This window comes from Coregonus lavaretus, assembly GCF_964263955.1.
Source record: "Coregonus lavaretus genome assembly, chromosome: 37".
Classification (NCBI taxonomy): domain Eukaryota; kingdom Metazoa; phylum Chordata; class Actinopteri; order Salmoniformes; family Salmonidae; genus Coregonus; species Coregonus lavaretus.
The window spans coordinates 18,478,281-18,500,876 of NC_140024.1; the positions used below are offsets into that span (position 1 = coordinate 18,478,281).

At 44.4% G+C, this 22,596-nt stretch overlaps 1 protein-coding gene across 1 annotated transcript in view; it reads left to right on the forward strand.

The window, feature by feature from the left end:
• LOC311111942 (diacylglycerol lipase-alpha-like) overlaps window positions 1-22,596 on the forward strand; it is a 35,066-nt gene that overhangs the window by 2,667 nt on the left and 9,803 nt on the right. Inside the window, exons 3-18 of the mRNA XM_084154876.1 lie at window positions 11,961-12,062; window positions 12,227-12,438; window positions 12,592-12,693; window positions 12,898-13,036; window positions 13,289-13,376; window positions 13,521-13,655; window positions 15,377-15,454; window positions 15,561-15,685; window positions 16,108-16,258; window positions 17,851-17,934; window positions 19,437-19,514; window positions 19,813-19,893; window positions 20,223-20,365; window positions 21,344-21,412; window positions 21,507-21,579; window positions 21,717-21,925. Coding sequence (XP_084011002.1) covers window positions 11,968-12,062; window positions 12,227-12,438; window positions 12,592-12,693; window positions 12,898-13,036; window positions 13,289-13,376; window positions 13,521-13,655; window positions 15,377-15,454; window positions 15,561-15,685; window positions 16,108-16,258; window positions 17,851-17,934; window positions 19,437-19,514; window positions 19,813-19,893; window positions 20,223-20,365; window positions 21,344-21,412; window positions 21,507-21,579; window positions 21,717-21,925 — 1,862 coding nt within the window. The 5' untranslated portion in view covers window positions 11,961-11,967. The remainder of the gene's footprint in view (window positions 1-11,960; window positions 12,063-12,226; window positions 12,439-12,591; window positions 12,694-12,897; window positions 13,037-13,288; window positions 13,377-13,520; window positions 13,656-15,376; window positions 15,455-15,560; window positions 15,686-16,107; window positions 16,259-17,850; window positions 17,935-19,436; window positions 19,515-19,812; window positions 19,894-20,222; window positions 20,366-21,343; window positions 21,413-21,506; window positions 21,580-21,716; window positions 21,926-22,596) is intronic.

Genomic DNA, 22,596 nt, shown 5'->3' on the forward strand with positions numbered 1-22,596 from the left:
TAGGGGGCTAAGAGGTTCCTAGCCACAGTACAACTCAATACTGTCTGCTTTGTTTACACCTGCTTCCACTTACTCCCTTCCTGCTGACTCCACAACCCCCACAGAGTACCTCTCCGCTCCTCTCCTCTCCTCTCCTGACGGTTGTGTCTTTCACAAAGTGCGTCTGAAATGGCACCATATTCTCTATAGAGCCCTACGGCCCTGGTCAAAAGTAGTGCACTATAAAGGGAATAGGGTGCCATTTATTTAAGGAAGCCTCAATGTGCCAAACCACATATAATGTGTGTCATTGATGGTTTTTGTATTCAAAGAGTGAGGTTTTATCTGGAGTACTGTGATGGTCATGGCATTTTTGGACTACAAAATGACTGTAAATGATTGACTAGCTAAGTAATTTACAGCTACAGTTTATTAGGAGCTTATAAAGTCATATATGGTCATACATGAGGACCAGAATTATTGGCACCCTTGATAAAGATGAGCAAAAAAGACTATCAAATAAATAATACAAATACTGAGCTATATTGTATGCAAAAAAATTGACAATTATATTATTTTATACAAATGCAATTCTCAGAGAAATAAATGTAGTTTAACAAGTAATAAAAAAAACATTCTCAAAAAGATGGGGGTCAAAATGATTGCCACCCCTGTTTTTAAATACCTAACCTTGCGAGGATAACAGCACTGAGCCTTTTTGTTAAAATGTTTTATGAGATTGGAGAAGACATTGGGAGGGATCAGTCTTTTTTGCTCATCTTAATCAAGGGTGCCAATAATTATGGACCTGACTGTATGTCACATACTGTATTTGTTCTAGTGTGTGATGTTGAGAGGACACAGGTGTGCAATGTGTGGGGGGCATAGGGGTCAAACTCCCAGTGCGTTAGGTATTTTGCGTGCACAGCCGTGTGGTGTGAGGACTGAGGAGGATATTAGGGGTGCAGCGTGAAGGGTCTTCAGGGTGTATTTGTTAGGTGTTAGACATGAATAGGCGAGTGATTTGGACGTTATCGAGAGAGTTCACAGGGTGATGTTCACCCAGGCTGGCAGAGCAGTACGGTTGCAGCAGGGCCCTGTCTCTCGGCTCCCACCCCTGTACCCGTCTGCTCCAGCCTCCATGTGCAGCTCTCTCTCTGTCTGCTTGGGTCAGTGTCACACTATACACAGAGCTTCTCTCTTTTTCTCTCTCATGAGTTCCTACATCCTCGTCACACGCTCTCCTCCTCCTCCTCCTCCTCCTCCTCCTCTGTTACTCCTAGTAGCCTACTCCACCATCTTCCTCCTTCACCTCTGTCTTTTATTACGCCATCCTCTTCCATGCACCATCCAGCCTACCTTTAACATGAAATCTCTAGCCTGTCTCTTCGTCTCATCTTCCTGCTTTGTCCATCCATCTTTCTCCCTGCCCCCCCCCCCTCTTCTCACTCTACCCACACGCTCATTCACTATTCATATTTTAGAAGACGTTTGTAACTGCGAAAGCAGTGGCACGCGTCTGCACCATTTCAACAGTGAAGAAACCTACATTTTCTCTCCTTTCCTCTCCCCCATTCTTTATCTAGCTAATCCAGATTCTGGTTTTGGCTTCATGCCGCTCTTTCCCTTTTTTAGACTGAAAGCCATGTGCCACTCACTCCCACTCTCCCTCTGCCTCTTTCTCTGTCTTTCGCTCACACTCCCCGCCCACTCAATCCCTTTCACCTCTCCACACTCTACACTCTATTCTGTGAGTTTGTGTGATAGTATATGCATTCGGATGTATGTGTGTAAATATTACATTCTGATTGTGTAGCCCACTTGTTAGTATGTACTCATTATGCATTATGTGTACTGAAGTCTGGACAGAGAAAATAGAGCCTTCCTGTGTCGCATAGACCAGTGTGTTTTCTCCCTGTTTTATGAGAAGGAATTTGATTACTGTATTTAAGGATTTATTAGAGGAATTGGATCAAATGTATTATTACAGTTGTTCAATGTCAGTGTTTCCTCTACATAGCTTGAAAGTGTAACAATAAAAGTCAGCACAAAATGTTCCTTGATTTCAATTATTCTGGCTAACCATGACCCCTCAGCGCTATACTGTATGAGACTTGAGGCAGAGGGAATGGAACCAGCTAGTTCACGTGGCCACAAACAGCTATGCACACAATGTTTTAGCACAATGTTTGTGTATGTACAGTGGGGTCTGGAATTATTTAATCCCTTGATAAAGATGAGCAAAAAAGACTTTATGAAATAAATAATACAAATACTGAGCTATATTCTATGCTAAATGTTTTATTTAAAAAAAAAAAACTATATAAATTTTATAAGCGTATACAAAAAGATCTAAAAAAGACGGGGGTAAAAAATTATTGGATCCCCTTTCAATACTCTAACACCCTCCCATTGCGAGGATAACGACACTAAGCCTTTTTCAAAAATGTTTTATGAAATTGTAGAACACATTAGGCGGGATCTTAGACCATTCCTCCATCCAGAATATTTCCAGATCCTTGATATCCTTCGTCTGCTCTTATGGACGGCCCTCTTCAATTCCATGGGGTTGAAGTCCGGAGACTGAAATGGCCATTGCAAAATGTTGATTTTTGTGGTTAATTAACCATTTCTTTGTGGATTTTGATGTGTGCTTGAGGTTATTGTCTTGCTGGAAGATCCACTTGCGGCCAAACAGAGGCAACCAGCTTTTTGGCTAAAATGTCCTGGTACTTGGTAAAGTTCATTATGCCGTTGACCTTTTAACAAGGGCCCCAGGACCAGTGGAAGCAAAATAGCCCCATAACATCAAAGATCCACCAGCATATTTTACAATATGAGGTATTTTCTGCATATGCATTGTTCTTTCGATGGCCAAACCCACCGCTGGTGTGTGTGGCCAAATACCTATATTTCCGTGTCATATGACCATAAGGTAATTCCATGGTAACGGAATTGCACTGAGGCTCAGATTTCACTTAAAATGTATGCCAAACAAAAACTATTGATTTGAAAGTTTAACAAACCATACAACTAATTAAAGAAATGTACACTGAACATTTTACAAAAACACATTTAATGAAAGAACTGTGCAGATGCAAAGATGGTAACATAATTTAGGTAAAATCTCCCTCAGTTTGTGACCACGTTTTCCAAAATATGTCTGCTCTGAATTAAAATTCAAAGATGTCTGCAGAAAGAATGGGGTGTCAGCTATGACATGATACCTTGAGTTTGAAAAAATCTCAGTAAAGTAAAGTTCAATAAAGTACCAGAAAGTAGAGTATAGTACAGTACATTATAGTGTACTCTACTTTAGTGTTCTCTACTGTGTACTGTACTGAACTCTATTCCACTGTAGTGTTACTTAACTCTATTCCACTGTAGTGTAATATACTGAACTAATCTCTACTTTTCTTTACTGTACTGTTAGCACTGTACTGTACTCTACTTTCCAAACTTGTGAAACATACTGTAGACGTCTATAATTGGTTCAGATTTGGTCCGGACCAAATCTGAACCAATCATGGACGTCTATGTTTGGGCCAAATGAAGGTCGGTCCATACGTCTGTGACGTTGAAATAAAGGCTGATCTGGACTGGACCAAAAAACGATGTCTGAGGACAGTGGACTGACTCCAGTTCTATGAGTGGAGCTGAGCCCCATAGGGGAGCTCTGCTCCTATTGGTTTACCCACTGCCCTAAGGCAGCATCAGCCTGAGACAAAATTATGCACACACTTGCAGCCAATAGGAGTACAGGTGTCCCTATAAGAGGGGATGCCTCCCCTCAATCAGCCTCCCGAGATATTTATCTTCAGCGAGACTAGAGAGGGTCGGCAGGGCCTTAAGTCCTATGGGGCTCCGCTCCACTCATAGAACTGGAGTTACACTCCGGTAACTAATCGTTCTATATCGTGGAGCTCCGCCCCATAGGGGAGCTCTGCTCCTATTGGTTTAAGGCGGAGCGTAGTGCTCCAAAATGTACTCCCTGCCGAGCCCAACACTTCCCATCAAAATGAAAAGGTCAGGCCTAGCAATGGCTGCAACCAATTCCCGCAGTACTGCAACCACTGTCACCATACAAGTGTCACAATATACTGCGTCCTCGGTTAAAAACCCGCCCCACCTAGTCCAATGGCAACACCAATGACTAGTGGACAGATCACCAGAATAAAATTGTAGACCTCCACAAGTCTGGTTCATCCTTGGGAGCAATTTCCAAATGCCTGAAGGTACCACGTTCATCTGTACAAACTATAGCACGCAAGTATAAACACCATGGGACCACGCAGCCGTCATACCGCTCAGGAAGGAGAAGTGTTCTGTCTCCTAAAGATGAATGTACGTTGGTGCGAAAAGTGCAAATCAATCCCAGAACAACAGCAAAGGACCTTGTGAAGATGCTGGAGGAAACAGGTACAAAAGTATCTATATCCACAGTAAAACGAGTCCTATATCGACATAACCTGAAAGGCCACTCAGCAAGGAAGAAGACACTGCTCCAAAACCGCCATAAAAAAGCCAGACTACGGTTTGCAACTACACATGGGGACAAAGATCGTACTTTTTGGAGAAATGTCCTCTGGTCTGATGAAACAAAAATAGAAATTTGGCCATAATGACCATCGTTATGTTTGGAGGAAAAAGGGGAAAACCTTGCAAGCCGAAGAACACCATCCCAACCGTGAAGCACGGGGGTGGCAGCATCATGCTGTGGGGGTGCTTTGCTGCAGGAGGGACTGCACTTCACAAAATAGATGGCATCATGAGGAAGGAAAATGATGTGGATATATTGAAGCAACAGCTCAAGACATCAGTCAGGAAGTTAAAGCTTGGTCGAAAATGGACAATGACCCCAAGCATACTTCCAAAGTTGTGGCAAAATGGCTTAAGGACAACAAAGTCAAGGTATTGGAGTGGCCATAACAAAGCCCTGACCTCAATCCAATAGAAAATGTGTGGGCATAACTGAAAAAGCGTGTGCGAGCAAGGAGGCCTACAAACCTGGCTCAGTTACACCAGCTCTGTCAGGAGGAATGGGCCAAAATTCACCCAACTTATTGTGGGAAGCTTGTGGAAGGCTACCTGAGACGTTTGACCCAAGTTAAACAATTTAAAGGCAATGCTACCAAATACTAATTGAGTGTATGTAAACTTCTGACCCACTGGGAATGTGATGAAAGAAATAAAAGCTGAAATAAATCATTCTCTCTACTATTATTCTGACATTTCACATTCTTAAAATTAAGTGGTGATCCTAACTGACCTAAGACAGGGAATGTTTACTAGAATTAAATGTCAGGAATTGTGAAACTGAGTTGAAACGTATTTGGCTAAGGTGTATATAAACTTCCGACTTCAACGGTATGAGATCAGCCTTTCTCTAAACCCACCTTTATGACAGTAATTGGAGTGATTAACCAGTTTGTTTATTTTCAAACCAGTTGTATAGCTCTGTGTGTTTGCAGAGATGTCCTTAGGTCCAGAGACACGGTCTATTTGCTTTTACGGGCAAACACTCCTGAGTTGGCCTAAAACGGAGAGCGAGAGGGAGGCAAGATGTTTGCTCACCAAACTGATATGCGAAGCATCACTGTGTGACCCACTTACACTCGACCTGATGCAAATGGCACGTGGAGACTGCCACAGTTAGACTCAACCTGCTGTATGAGACTGGCACAGTTAGACTCAACCTGCTGTATGAGACTGGCACAGTTAGACTCAACCTGCTGTATGAGACTGGCACAGTTAGACTCAACCTGTTGTATGAGACTGGCACAGTTAGACTCAACCTGTTGTATGAGACTGGCACAGTTAGACTCAACCTGCCGTATGAGACTGGCACAGTTAGACTCAACCTGTTGTATGAGACTGGCACAGTTAGACTCAACCTGCTGTATGAGACTGGCACAGTTAGACTCAACCTGCCGTATGAGACTGGCACAGTTAGACTCAACCTGCTGTATGAGACTGGCACAGTTAGACTCAACCTGCTGTATGAGACTGGCACAGTTAGACTCAACCTGCCGTATGAGACTGGCACAGTTAGACTCAACCTGTTGTATGAGACTGGCACAGTTAGACTCAACCTGCTGTATGAGACTGGCACAGTTAGACTCAACCTGCCGTATGAGACTGGCACAGTTAGACTCAACCTGCTGTATGAGACTGGCACAGTTAGACTCAACCTGCTGTATGAGACTGGCACAGTTAGACTCAACCTGCTGTATGAGACTGGCACAGTTAGACTCAACCTGCTGTATGAGACTGGCACAGTTAGACTCAACCTGCTGTATGAGACTGGCACAGTTAGACTCAACCTGCTGTATGAGACTGCCACAGTTAGACTCAACCTGCCGTATGAGACTGGCACAGTTAGACTCAACCTGCTGTATGAGACTGGCACAGTTAGACTCAACCTGCTGTATGAGACTGGCACAGTTAGACTCAACCTGCCGTATGAGACTGGCACAGTTTGGTGTAATGTGCTGCACTAACCTGGGCTTAAACAAGCAATTGAGCTCAGCACAATAAACCTGCTGTAACTAGTATGTGAAATAGGGATTGGTGTTCAACCTACTGTCATTTAGTATAGCACACTAAACAAACGGCCGTGTAAAATAGTTAATTGTGAACATGACTTTATCCATCTGTGTGGGCTCATAACAGACAACTACAACAGTAATATTCTTGCAGTGTTACTTAGGCTATATTCAGTAAGCGGCATTCTTGTTCAAATATGTTTTATTGAACACACACACAGGAATGGTGTATAGGTATGAAAGACACGTGTACAGTTCTTATCTAAACATAAGAGAACAGACATGAACAACAAGACCCAGAGTTCTGGGCACAAAACAAATATTACAAGACACAGAACAGGGACAGGTAGAAAGAAAAAGGGTAGATGTAACTCCCCCACTTATACCCCCCTTTATCCCCCCCCCCCCCCATTATTCCACCCTATTCCCCTCCCGACTGCTCGGGTGGTGGGGCCAGCACACGCTGCCCAAAGGTAGATTACAATATGACAATTGAGAGTGCGTTAAGTACAAATTCACAGCGCCGACTGGTCCAAGTAAGAGAGGAAAGGCTGCCAGATTTGATCAAATGTTGATCATTTATTGTTCAGAATATATCTAATTCTTTCTAAGTGTACAGTGTTTGCCAATTCGCTGAGCCATAATTTGGTAGAGGGCGCTTCCCTCCTTTTCCAAAACAACAGGATTAATTTTTTTGCCGAAATGAGACTGTAAGAGATGAGTTGTTTTTGGGAGTTGGTTAATCCGTTTAGGGAATCGGACACTCCCAGGATTATCAGAAGCGGGTCTGGGTCTATTGAAGTCTCCAGAACTTCAGAGAGGACCCCAAAAATTCCACACCAATAACCATACAGGCTAGAGCATAGGGCAAAGCAGTGGAGTAGTGTACCCTGCTCAGCCTGACATTTATCACACATAGGGGATGTATCAGGAAATATCCTATGCAGTTTAGTTTTGGAATAGTGTAATCTGTGTAATACCTTAAATTGTATGAGACGATGTCTGGAGTTAATGGAGCAGGTGTGGATATACTCCAAGCTATCCTCCCAGTCTGCCACCGAAATGTCAGTCCCTAGTTCTTCCTCCCATTTTGCCTTAATGGCATCAGTAGAGGGTGCGCTAACAGATTGAAAAGCATCATATAGACGAGATATCAGTTTGTCTGAGGTGGGGCATATTTTTATGCATCCGTCAAACATGGAACGTTTAGCATTCCCAAATGTTGGGAGGTGTTTTCTAACAGTCTCTAATTTGTAGGTATCTGAAAAAGTAGTAAGCTGCATTCTAATAGGCCTATCACTGAGTGATTCTTGGTAAGTCTTAAACATATCTACTTTAAAACAAAAGTATACACCTCACACACGGTTAAGGGCTTACAAAAAAGAAGACACCTGTACCATGTCAGATGTATTACATTTTGAGTTTGCATCCCAATTTTACACTTTATATACATCACAGAAGACTGAAATATAACAAAACTGTTTAACATAGAAGTGATTTTCGGTGTTAAAAAAACCAAACTTTATTAATTATGAAATTGTGAAAAATATTAATAGTGTTCCACACGAGGCCACTAGGTCATTTGACTACAGGAAAGGGTTTGAATCATTGTTTTGAGTGACGTCACTGGACAGACAAAGCGGTATACTGAAGAGGTTTCTCTCGGAGTGTGCTGTGTGGAGAACAAAACATTTCTCACATGCAGGGACTTGTCATACACACATTCCACAAAACACATGTTAGTTGGATTCACAGATACAAATTAGAATAGATTGTAGTAGTGAGAGATTCCATGACTCACAGTTAACAGAATGGAGAGAACTGTCTTGCAGAGAGTAGCCTGAAACCCCATATGCAATACTATATTTCCCCAAAGGTACACAATAAATAAATGTAATTGTAATATGGTCCAGCTGCCAATACCATGTTAAGATGTTTTACATAGGCTGTCTTCAACTAGACCGTTTGATGCATGTTAAGAAACACCCTGAGACTGTTGTAGTCGATATGTTTGTGCTGTATTTGTGTATATGAGGGAAGGGGGTCAGTCTCTTGGAGAGGGGTTCTGCATACCGTAGCTATGGTGTAGGCTGTGTTACAGTGAGGGGGGAAAAAGGATTTGATCCCCTGCTGATTTTGTACGTTTGCCCACAGACAAAGAAATTAGTCTATAATTTGAATGGTAGGTTTATTTGAACAGTGAGAGACAGAATAACAACAACAAAAAACAGAAAAACGCATGTCAAAAATGTTATAAATTGATTTGCATTTTAATGAGGGAAATAAGCATTTGACCTCTCTCAATCAGAAAGATTTCTGGCTCCCAGGTGTCTTTTATACAGGTAAAGAGCTGAGATTAGGAGCACACTCTTAAAGGTAGTGCTCCTAATCTCAGTTTGTTACCTGTATAAAAGACACCTGTCCACAGAAGCAATCAATCAATCAGATTCCAAACTCTCCACCATGGCCAAGACCAAAGAGCTCTCCAAGGATGTCAGGGACAAGATTGTAGACCTACACAAGGCTGGAATGGGCTACAAGACCATCGCATCAAAGGGACGATGGACGGCGCCATGTACCGTCAAATCTTGGGTGAGAACCTCCTTCCCTCAGCCAGGGCATTGAAAATGGGTCGTGGATGGGTATTCCAGCATGACAATGACCCAAAACACACAGCCAAGGCAACAAAGGAGTGGCTCAAGAAGAAGCACATTAAGGTCCTGGAGTGGCCTAGCCAGTCTCCAGACCTTAATCCTATAGAAAATCTGTGGAGGGAGCTGAAGGTTCGAGTTGCCAAACGTCAGGCTCGAAACCTTAATGACTTGGAGAAGATCTGCAAAGAGGAGTGGGGCAAAATCCCTCCTGAGATGTGTGCAAACCTGGTGGCCAACTACAAGAAACGTCTGACCTCTGTGATTGCCAACAAGGGTTTTGCCACCAAGTACTAAGTCATGTTTTGCAGAGGGGTCAAATACTTATTTCCCTAATTTAAAATGCAACTCAATTTATAACATTTTCGACATGCGTTTTTCTGGATTTTTTTGTTGTTATTGTCTCTCACTGTTCAAAGAAACCTACCATTAAAATTATAGACTGATGTCTTTGTCAGTGGGCAAACGTACAAAATCAGCAGGGGATCAAATACTTTTTCCCCTCACTGTTCTCTCTTCAACTGATTTGGGGACATTTCTAACTGCTTAATATGGTCTCTGCATTTCCAAGCTGAAGGCGCCATCCACATTCCTAAAATGTGCTTCTTTGAGGTCTTTATGACCTGGAAGTCGCTTACTGTCACGGAGTCGCTTACTGTCACGGAGTCGCTTATTGTCACGGAGTCGCTTACTGTCACGGAGTCTTTTATCCCTACAATATTTCTAAATTCTTTTTTCATGTTACACCACAAAAGAAAGCATTTCAAAAGTTTTCCAATTCAACCGAACCCCAGTTCTACCGACCTAAGTGCATTTGATAAATGTTTACCCAGAGTCTTTTGCACATTTCTAGGGCAGGGGTTCAGCTCTGAACCCAAATAAAAAATAATGAAGAAATAGTGTGTGATTTATAGATTTATTCTCATAACTCGCGACCCACCTCTCACATGCCCAGGGCCCACTTTGGGTCATGACCCATAGTTTAAGAAACCCTACTCTAGGGTGATGGATGCCCTACACAAGCTAATTCCTCAAAGGAATTTATCCCAAATGAATTATACTGTATCGCTGTATTCCATACAGTTTCTATTCCCTGGGTATTGTGGATTTGGGTTGACTGTCATACAGTTAGATTTAGGGTTCCTAGAATAGCCTACCAGTTGGCAAAGGAAAGCTGTTTGCTCTACACCTGCCATTAAATCCATACTCTCTTTGTTAGAGATCCTGGGAGTCATTGCCCTAAAAGGCAAGCTGAACTGACCAATGTTTATCGTTAATATGTAACCTATTATACTTTCTGAAAGACAGAGACAGTGAGGGGTTTGAGAACAGAAACTTCTCCCTACAATCTCCTCCGTCAATACCTGTCCCAGACTCTTCTAAATCTAGGCCTAATCAGATTCAATAAAAACACATAGGCTTATTGGTACTCTGAGAGTTATAGAAAATGAGAGTGTTTGTGCTGCTTTACTGATCCTATTGAAATAACCTATCCAATTAAAGTGGTACTGTATTTTCCACTGGTAAGGTCCCCACGGGGACTGCAACCTGCATCTAGGCTATAACACATGGCCTGGAGGAGAGGCAGGCTTGGAGTGATGACGTCACTGTCCCTAGTGGTGGGGGAGAGGCCTCCTGCATTGTGGGACCTGCTATATTTCATTAGCCTGATTTTGTTTCGGCCTAAATGACAAGGGGTTAACTCTTATTCCCTCTTTCTTTCCCTCTTCTCTCATTCCCCTCTTCTCTATAATGTGAGTCACACCCACAGGAAGCCATGTGGCAGCCAGCGACCGAGGTGGAAGAGCAGTAGTTGCCCTAATCCATCTGTAGTGAGACCATTTAGACCTGTCACACTGTGTTTAGCCAGCCTCTATTGAAGCATACACTAGATATAGTTGTCTTAAAAATCATGGAATAGGTAGTTGCCTACTTTATCCAGTTTTAGGATCCCTGCCCCCACCCTATAGTTACATTCTCTATAAAATGAGAGTCACAAACTTGGCACACTGTTACACTGTTTTAACCATCTGCTACCCATGTGTTTTGTGACAGTGGGCTTTGCTTCTGTTCTGACCAAATATGCTAACAACACACCACACTATAAGCTAAGGCTATCCACCTCTCCAGATCCCTCACGCTCGCCCTCCTCTCTTTAGCTTCAATTCAATCTAGGCCTAAGGCACCTTTTGACTTGTTTTAGACTGCTCTTTTGGATAAAGGGAAGGGAAGAATGAAAAGTGGTGTTCACATTGCCAGAGTATATGGTAAAAACAGACCCATCAAAACAAGTCCTCTCTCACACCCTCACTCATTATGTGGTCCACATAATCTATCTTAGCCATTAACCCACTGTCTCCCTCCCTCCCTCCCCCCTCTTTCACGCTCTCTCTCCCTCCATATTTCCATTTCACCTCTCTCTTTCCATCTGGAGAGCTTCAATTGCGAGGAGAAACTGAGAGCGTACTGATAGTGCTGCTATAGTCTGCAGTTCAGCTTTGAGGAAGTCTTGGCTATTATGAAAGCTGGTCAGTGGGGAAAGAGGGTCTGGCCTTTTGATCACACCATGATGAGGACACTGTGTGTGTGTGTGTGTGTGTGTGTGTGTGCGTTTTTTTATTCCTCACCCTCTCTTCCTCTTCCTTTCACTGAGGGCAGCGATGCTGGGTAATGTGGGCAAGGTGTGTTAAAGCCAAGGGTGTGTTAACTATTTGAAGCACTCTTTTGTTCGAGGTTGTAAAGATATGTGTCGTAACCTGCTGTTTTCTTCCTCTCTCCGTCACAGGGCAGTGATGCCGGGTATGGTGATGTTTCGGCGGCGCTGGTCAGTTGGCAGTGATGACCTAGTGCTGCCCGCCCTCTTCCTCTTTCTACTACACTGCGTCTGGTGAGTACTGCGTTTGGATGTTTCTCTCTGAGTGTATGTTCCTGTGTCTGTCTGTTGCGGTCAGGAGTCCCCGCACCAAGCGAAAAGTTTGAAGCTGTATATGAGATGAAATTCTTACCCCCAAAAATGTTGTGGCATGCCCCTCTCTCCCCCTCCCCTGCCAGGCTGGTGGTTCTGTCTGTGGTTCTGTTCGGCCTGCCCTATGGCTCGGACCAATCCTGCTCAGTCACCCTGGTGGACCATGGTCGGGGGTACCTGGGCATCCTGGTCAGCTGCCTGATCTGTGAGAGCGCCATCATGTGGCTGAGTATGAGAGGCAGCATCCTCTATACACAGCCCAGAGAAGCTGTGCAGTATGTCCTCTACATACGACTAGGTAAGACACACCAGCATGTTATCACAAACACACTATATATAGTCACACTTAAAATATACTCCACCTGTTCTCATAATATCCTGTCTAATTTCACAATATTGAGTAATGTTGTTTCCCTGTGTTTCACTCCCCTCTCTGCTTTCTCTCTGTCAGCCATCCTGTTGGTGGAGTTGGTATATGCAGTCGTGGGGATCGCCTGGCTTTTCCAATACTACCAACCATGCTCTGATGTCACTGCCAAGAACCTTGCTTTGGGTGAGTTAGAGACGGAGCAGCAATCAATAGAAGAAGCATGTTGGAGACTAGAGTAATCTTCAAAGAGAACAAGGACGGACTTGTATAACAAAGTAATGGAGTAGAAAGGCACGAGCATGTGTAGCTTTTCCTACACTCTTGCGTGGTTCGTTATCAAGAACACAATGTATCAAAACTATCCTGTCTTCACCCTGTCTCCCCCAGGGATTGTGGTGTGCAATTGGCTGGTGATCTTCAGCGTGTGTTTCACCCTCATGTGTACCTTTGACCCCACGGGACGCACCTTTGTCAAACTGAAAGCCACCCGGCGACGCCAACGCAACCTCACCACCTACACCCTCAGGTTGGTACCCTCTTCCCTGCATACTATCATCTGTACACCCTTAGGTTGGTACGATCTGCCCTACACACTACCATCTCTAAACCCTCAGGTTGGTACCTTCTGCCCTACACACTACCATCTCTACAGAGTATACCACCTACACCCTCAGGTTGGTACCCTCTGCCCTACACATTACTACCCTCTCTGCCCTACCCTGACCACACCCAGCACAGCACACTAAGGTAACCATCCTGCCGTGCCTCCATTCCTCAGACACAGGCTAGAGGAGGGCCAAGCCAGCAGCTGGAGCAGGAGACTGAAGTTCTTCATGTGTTGCACCCGAGCCCAGGACACACAGTCTGTGAGTGAAATAGAATTAATGTTCCTCTATCTATCGCTCAACTTCCTATATGATACAAGCTATTCAGTGATAATCAACGGTTTTGGTTAGGATCTGTTCTTGTGGTTATTCATGGTTCAACCTCTATCTTTCCTCTCCTGTTAGGATGCGTATTCTGAGGTGGCCAGCCTGTTTGCAGAGTTCTTCCGAGATCTGGACATTGTGCCTAGTGACATCATAGCTGGCCTGGTGCTGCTTCGCCAGAGACAGAGGTCCAACAGAGGTGCCATTCTGGACCAGGTAACAGGGGATGGGGACCAGTGTGGAGAGAGAGAGCGAGGGATGGGGGGAAGGTAAAATGGTGACAGAGTAGGAGGGCCTGTGTGTGTTTTGTGTTTGACATACAGTACCTGTCAAAAGTTTGGACACACCTACTCATTCCAAGGTTTTTCTTTATTTCTTACTTTTTTCTACATTGTAGAATAATAGTGAAGACATCAAAACTATGAAATAACACATATGGAATCGTGTAGTAACCAAAAAAGTGTTAAACAAATCAAAATATATTTGAGATTCTTCAAAGTTGCCACCCTTTGCCTTGATGACAGCTTTGCACACTCTTGCCATTCTCTCAACCAGCTTCATAAGGTAGTCACCTGGAATGCATTTCAATGAACAGACGTGCCTTGTTAATTTGTGGAATTTCCTTCCTTCTTAATGCATTTGAGCCAATCAGTTGTGTTGTGACAAGGTAGGGGTGGTATACAGAAGATAAGCCCTATTTGGTAAAAGACCAAGTCCATACTATGGCAAGAACAGCTCAAATAAGCAAAGAGAAACAACAGTCCATTATTACTTTAAGACATGAAGGTCAGTCAATCCGGAAAATGTTCTTCAAGTGCAGTCGCAACAACCATCAAGCGCTATAATGAAACTGGCTCTCATGAGGATCGCCACAGGAAAGGAAGACCCAGCGTTACCTCTGCTGCAGAGGATAAGTTCATTAGAGTTAACTGCACCTCAGATTGCAGCCCAAATAAATGCTTCAGAGTTCAAGTAACAGACATATCTCAACATCAACTGTTCAGAGGGGACTGTGTGAATCAGGCCTTCATGGTTGAATTGCTGCAAAGAACCCACTACTAAAGGACACCAATAAGAAGAAGAGACTTGCTTGGGCCAAGAAACACAAGCAATGGACATTAGACCGGTGGAAATCTGTCCTTCTGGTCTGATGAGTCAAAATTTGAGATTTTTGGTTCCAACCGCCGTGTTTTGTGAGGCGCAGAGTAGGTGAACGGATGATCGCCGCATGTGTGGTCCCACCGTAAAGCATGAAGGAGGAGGTGTGATGATGTGGGGGTGCTTTGCTGGTGACACTGTCTGTGATTTATTTAGAATTCAAGGCACACTTAACCAGCATGGCTACCACAGCATTCTGCAGCGATACGCCATCCCATCTGATTTGCTCTTAGTGGGACTATCATTTGTTTTTCAACAGGACAATGACCCAAAACACACCTCCAGGCTGTGTAAGGGCTATTTGACCAAGGAGAGTGATGGAGTGCTGCATCAGATGACCTGGCCTCCACAATCACCCGACCTCAACCCAATTGAGATGGTTTGGGATGAGCTGGACTGCAGAATGAAGGAAAAGCAGCCAACAAGTGCTCAGCATATGTGGGAACTCCTTCAAGACTGTTGGAAAAGCATTTCTCGTGAAGCTGGTTGAGAGAAGTGTGCAGAGCTGTCATCAAGGGAAAGGGTGGCTACTTTGAAAAATCTGAAATATAAAATATATTTTGATTTAACACATTTTTTGGTTACTACATGATTCCAGGTGTGTTATTTCATAGTTTTGATGTCTTCACTATTATTCTACAATGTAGAAAATAGTAAAAATAAAGAAAAACCCTGGAATGAGTAGGTGTGTCCAAACTATTGACTGGTACTGTAGTCTTACTAGTACTGTATATTCCAATATGTGAAATTGTGTGACGTGTGTTGTTTTTCTCCCTCAGGCCAACAATGACATTTTAGCCTTCTTATCTGGAATGCCTGTAACTCGCAACACCAAATACCTGGACCTTAAGAACTCGGTGAGTTTGTGTTCGTGGATTTATATTGAACCTCTAAGGCAGCAGTGTAGCCTCTGTCTCTCTGTTTGTGGATGTATTTTTAACATTGTGTGTGTGTGTCCCTCAGACGGAGATGGGCATGTACAAGGAGGTCTGTTACTACATGCTGTTTGCCCTGGCCGCGTACGGCTGGCCCATGTACCTGATGAGGAAGCCTGCGTGTGGGCTGTGCCGCCTGGCCAGCTCCTGCCAGTAAGTCTGCCTGCCTCCCTGGCGGGCTCCCCGCCTCCCATCCCATGCACTTACACCGGTTTCACATTTCACATTCATCAGCATTGACAAAGTGGTAATCCACTGGGACAATAACACTCTGGTCAGACCCCACTCTCTGACACAGTGGGTAAACAATGGAGCACTGACACACAGCGTGTTCCACTCCACTGTTCAGACAAAACACTGAACCACGCACTAACCACTTGACTAGTGATACAAATACCTAAATACAGTGAATCACACAGATATGTTTGTGTTTTAGACTCACACACTCAATCTAAGGACCTATTGAAGTAATCTCTCTCCATCTCTCCCCTTTCTCGCTCTCTCTCTTCCTCTCTTTATTTCCCTCATCTCTGTGTGTCTGTCCTCTACTCTCTCTCTCTCCATCTCTCTCTCAGCTGTACATCAGGGTCTGGCTCTAGGCTGTCCCAGACAGTGACGGTGGAGGAGGATAACTGTTGTGGCTGTAACGTCCTGGCTATCCGCCGCCACTTCCTGGACAGAGAGCTGAAGCAGGTCCACGTTGTCTACACATCCTGGCACGACGCGGTGAGTAGAGTACCCAACGGAAGGGTGACCGACTTAGGGGTCAGGCGTCAGTCTGGACAATTACAAGGCATGACTAGAATACAGCAGATACAACATTGAGTGTTCGTAGAAGCAATTTTCACTGTACAGATGAACAAGTGTATGATTTCTCATATTGTCTGTCAGGCAGACATTTTCTGAATCCCTCTCCTTGGAATTGTTTCTCTTAATGACTCCTTGATGATATATTGCACTTAGTGCCCCCCAATAATAGATGTAATATAACACCTTTTATAAACTGGGTGGTTTCGAGCCCTTAATGCTGATTGGTTGACAGCCGTGGTATATCAGACCGTATACCACAGGTATAAGTGACAAAACATTTATTTTTACTGCTCTAATTTACGTTGGTAACCAGTTTATAATAGCAATAAGACACCTTAGGGGTTTGTGGTATATGGCCAATATACCACGGCTAAGGGCTGTATCCAGGCACTCCGTGTTGCGTCATGCTAAGATCAGCCCTTAGCCGTGGTATATTGGCCATATACCACACCCCCTTTGGCCTTATTGCTTAAATATTGCATTGCTCTGTACCAAGGGAAGTAAATCACACTGCCAATTGGCTGGCTGGACAAATATCCCAATCACATACAAAATATTACACCTGTTAATTATTTTCCGTTTGCAGAGGGAAGTTGCCATAGCGAGAAAGAGAGCACTCAAAACACACTGATTTGTAAAGCAGACTTCTCTGTTAACTGGGCCAAGTCTGACTTTCCATCCATTAAAGCACACCATGCAGGCTAGCTAGCAGGAGAGTGGAGGGTCTGGAGTCTGCAGACACACCATGCAGGCTAGCTAGCAGGAGAGTGGAGGGTCTGGAGTCTGCAGACACACCATGCAGGCTAGCTAGCAGGAGAGTGGAGGGTCTGGAGTCTGCAGACACACCATGCAGGCTAGCTAGCAGGAGAGTGGAGGGTCTGGAGTCTGCAGACACACCATGCAGGCTAGCTAGCAGGAGAGTGGAGGGTCTGGAGTCTGCAGACACACCATGCAGGCTAGCTAGCAGGAGAGTGGAGGGTCTGGAGTCTGCAGACACACCATGCAGGCTAGCTAGCAGGAGAGTGGAGGGTCTGGAGTCTGCAGACACACCATGCAGGCTAGCTAGCAGGAGAGTGGAGGGTCTGGAGTCTGCAGACACACCATGCAGGCTAGCTAGCAGGAGAGTGGAGGGTCTGGAGTCTGCAGACACACCATGCAGGCTAGCTAGCAGGAGAGTGGAGGGTCTGGAGTCTGCAGACACACCATGCAGGCTAGCTAGCAGGAGAGTGGAGGGTCTGGAGTCTGCAGACACACCATGCAGGCTAGCTAGCAGGAGAGTGGAGGGTCTGGAGTCTGCAGACACACCATGCAGGCTAGCTAGCAGGAGAGTGGAGGGTCTGGAGTCTGCAGACTCGCATCACAGAGAGTTAGGCCAGGACACTCCATGATGGAAGTCATCATTATAGTCCTTGGCTGTTTCATCTGCGATGTCTTTGATTGATGTGTGTAACTAAAAGAAATAGATTTAGCTGCTACCTCTCTCACTATGCTCTCTCTCCCCTTCATAGGTTTACGAGACACCTTTCTTTGTGGCTGTGGATCACGGGAAAAAGAAAGTTGTCATCAGCATTCGAGGAACCCTGTCCCCCAAAGTAAGACACCACACACTGTGACACAGTGACAAACCAATGACTCACAAGTGACTGACCAGAGAGTAATCTAACTACCATGGTTATGTACCAAATGGCAACCTATTCCCTATATATTGCAACACTTTTGACAAGAGCTTCTGGTCAAAAGTTGTGCATGTAGTGTTTAAAAAAAGAGAGAGGGTGATTGCATCTCCCAAAAAGACTGCAACAACCTACACAGTCCACTATATAGGTCAAAAGGTGCTATTTGAGATGTAAGTGAATTACCAGATAGTCACCTAAGTCCATGTAAGTCAATCATGGAGCACAATAAAATGTTATGCAGTACAACAACTTTCAGTGCAGTTAAATTCCTCGCAGTTCTATGACATAGAATCTTTCCATTTTCAACTGAACTCCCACACCCCCTCTCTTGTTGGCTAAGCATTCTCTTGGCTCAAATTTGCTCACGAAAAACAGCACTGAACTGTGCAGGAAGTACTGTAAAATCACTATACTCCGCAGCACGATTTCTTTAACAGTGTCCATGGAAAGGAGACTATTATTTATCTGGAGCAGGAAGAAAATGTGTTGCACTTGCTAGCAGTGTTCAGAACTCCCCTTGATCATGTGTCAACCCATCTATTTAAAATGGCACGGTTAATTTTCTCACAGCAAAATAGTTTTTTCTTTACTTGAGGAAATGGAGCCCATTCTCTCTCTCTCTCTCTCACTCACACACACACACTCTATCTCTCCTGTCTTTCATCTTTTGTTTTCACCTCCTCCACTTAAAGACATGCTCCAGTACTTTGGCAACTAAGAAAGTATTTTTTAAACCTCCTGCTATGGGCTAGATGTGTCAATGTGTAGTTTATACATGCATAATCTATGAGCAGAATTACAGTCTTACCTCAATTAGCCAGGAAATCCCTAGTTTGAAAGCGACTGTTTTCTTGAAGCTGTGCCATGCCATTTTCTCGACATTTCCCCCAATGTAGCCCAGCCCCCTAGCAATTCGAGTTCTGGCCAATAAGTTCAGCCCCTCACATTTGAAAGGGAAAGGGGATACCTAGTCAGTTGTACAACTGAATGCATTCAACCGAAATGAGTCTTCCGCATTTAACCCAACCCCTCTGAATCAGAGTCCTGGCTGCCTTAATTGACATCTGCCTTGCTCAAGGGCAGAACAGCAGATTTTTCTTGGGATTCAAACAAGTTACTTTTCGATTACTGTCCCAACGATCTAACCACTAGGCTACCTGCCGCTGCGTGACCGCTAGCAGAGGCCTGCCCAGTGTTATCCAATGAGGTTGTAGGGAGAGAGAGCGAGCAATGACGTGGTGCACATATCTGCACATATGTGAAGTAGTACGCAGTTTTTGGGGACCACCTTTGGCTCATGAGTGCTACTTTCAGAACTAGTGGCTAAAAAGTATAGAAAAGTACCAGAGAATATATTTAAGTGCATGTAATAGTATCAGAACATGTTTTGTGTGTGTGTGTGTGTGTGTGTGTGTTAGGATGCCCTGACTGATCTCACAGGGGACTCTGAGCGTCTGCCAGTGGAGGAGCAGCATGGAAACTGGTTGGGCCACAAGGTCAGAATGCACTCACATTCACCCAGCCAAACCTAGTCCAATCAGAGGTTCCCTTGGGTGTCTCTTCACCCTCTGTTACAAGCCATCCCCAAGATATATTAGTCTAATGTGCTCCCAAAGCACAGGGGCCATTTCACCTCTCAAAAGTGGAATGGTTCATAGATGTAAAATGAGTGGATATTAAAATAACTGAATGAAGAGGCGGAAGAGAAGCAAAGATTAATGGAATGTAACAGTCTGCCTCTCCCTCTCTCTCTCTCTCTCCCCTATTCCCTCCCTTCTTATCTTCCTGTCTCAGGGGATGGTTTACTCAGCAGAGTACATTAAGAAGAAACTGGAGCAGGAAATGATCTTGTCACAAGCCTTTGGGAGAGACTTGGTACATGAGTGATGAATATGTGGATATGTCTCTGTGTGGAGTGTGTTAGAAAGGATTTGTGTATATTGGTTGAAATGTAATATGTTTGAATAACTAACACTTTCATGGGAACAGAGCCTTAGAAGAAAATATAAGATTTTGTTGAAGGGTGTGCGTGTATACAAGTATAATCCTAATCTGTGTAGAAAGGATTTGTGTATATTGGTTGAAATGTAATACATGTTTGCATAACTAACACTTTCATGGGAACAGAGCATTAGAATAAATATAAGATTTTGTTGAAGGGTGTGCGTGTGTATATACAAGTCTAATCCTAAGGTTTTTCTCAGGGTAAGGGAACCATGCACTACGGCCTGGTTATAGTGGGACACTCCCTTGGTGCTGGTACTGCAGCCATCCTTTCCTTCCTGCTCCGCCCCCTGTACCCCACACTGCAGTGCTACTCCTACTCTCCACCAGGTGGCCTTCTGAGGTAACTACGGCCTTCATCATTGTCATCAAACTATACGGTAGATGTAGTTGCTCGGCCCATTGCTTGTAGCCACTTGTAGCTATTGCAACAGGACAGGAAGCACCAAGACCTACTCGGATCAAGAACTTTGCATCAGACATCCATATCCCATTGCTTATACAGCCTGGAATTGCATTGGGAAAGAAATGACCTATAGTATACAAAACTCGCACACTGAAACGTCCAGCCTTCACCAGTCATAAGATCACTGTGTAACATGTCCATGTGTGTCTTTCAGTCCCCTCAAACTGGATTTGCAATGTAAATCATGGTGAAAGAGGTTGTGTGTGAACATATGACATGTTCCAGTGCTCTGCCAGTCCAGTGCTGTTCTGAGATTAGGTAATTTGTGGTTAGAACTGGTTCTAGACTATCTGTGCTGATCAAATGAGGTAGAGGCCTTTTGTCAAGTCCTCCAGTTTCTAGGCTATAGCATAAAGCAGGGAACTCAGAAGCACCATCTCCGTATACACCAGGGATTTCTGTGCTGAGATCTCTTTTCTTCATATTTGTCAGTCGTGACTCTTGATCTAGCCCATTTGTCTCTGATCTCTATTGATATTGATTAGATCCGATATAAATGTATTCCCTTTTATGACACCGATGTCGAGATCTTGGATGCTTTTTATCGAAGGGCAACTCATCGCGGGCCTTGATGCCTCTACACATCGACGTTTGCTGTGGGGAGACGTTGAATTATTTAGCCAGATGGAATGAGATCAGACTGTTGTGATTTTTGTGTGTGGAAAAAATCTGGTTGGAAATTCAGCAGCAAAAATTTCAGTGGTGACGGAGGGAAAGAGATCGGGGAAGGAGAAGAGTACACCACATTCTTACTAGACAAACACATTGTTCTTCTGACCCACCCTTCCTTTTTTCACATCCTCTTTCTCTTTTTGTGTCTCTGACATTCTTCTTCTCGTCTTGTTGTTTCTACAGTGAGGATGCCATGGAGTACTCCAAAGAGTTTGTCACCTCTGTCGTTTTGGGAAAGGACCTTGTCCCAAGGTATGCCATCTATGTAGAAACCCCTTCGATCTCAAGTATCATATCTGTCATGGTGTACAGTTGTACTCATTTCTCTGCTGCTTGTCTCTCATAGGATTGGTCTCTCTCAGCTGGAGGGGTTTCGGCGCCACCTGCTGGAAGTTTTACAGAAGAGCGACAAGCCAAAGGTAGCGCATTTATTTCTAATAAGATAGCAAAGTGTGTGTGTGATCAAGCTCCATATATATTCTACAGAAATGAAGCATCAACACTATGCTCTAACCGCTATCAGTATAGGTTGTAACTGCTGATATCTCTCTGCCAGTGGAGGATCATTGCAGGGGGCACTAAGTGCATTCCTAAGTCCGAGCTGCCTGTGGACGACGGCCCCCAGCCCCAGGCGGCCCCCGTGCCCCCCAGCACCCGTCTCTGGCTGCACCCCAGTGATCTCAGCATCGCCCTGTCAGCCTCCACCCCCCTCTACCCCCCGGGCAAGGTCATCCACGTGGTCCACAACCACCCCTTAGAGACATGGTAAGAGGCCTGGTATTACAATGATGGCACAATAAAGTTTATTAGTCACATGCACAGGGTTGCAGATGTAATTTCAGGGTACAGTGGAATCCTCTTTGACCAACAATGCGGCTCAAAGAGAAGTGGGTGAAACAATAACACAAATAATAATAGTAGTAATACTATATAGTAGTAATAAAAAGTAAAATAATGGAATGGAAAAAGATCACAGGATAGCATATACTGTATATATATACACATATTTACAGCTAGTTTTAAATTCTATACAGCTGCTGCAGTTAGAAGTGTTTAAACAAGGATACTTGTCCATAGAGTGACGAGTGAGTAACAAGGATAAATGTCCATTGGGGGTTGAGGGGGTGCAGGGGAGGGAGGGGCGGGTGGAGAAATGTCCATTGGGGGTTGAGGGGGTGCAGGGGAGGGAGGGGCGGGTGGATAAATGTCCATTGGGGGTTGAGGGGGTGCAGGGGAGGGAGGGGCAGGTGGATAAATGTCCATTGAGGGGGAGGTAAAATGTCCGCGGGGGGTAGGAAGTCCGGGGGGCAGGAGTGGGACAGGGGGAGTAGGTAGCTGACTAGTGGTGGCTGTTCAGCAGCTTGATGATCAGGGGGTAGAAGCTATTGGTCAGTCTGACAGTTTTTGCCATGATGATCCTATATTGCCCGCGTCGG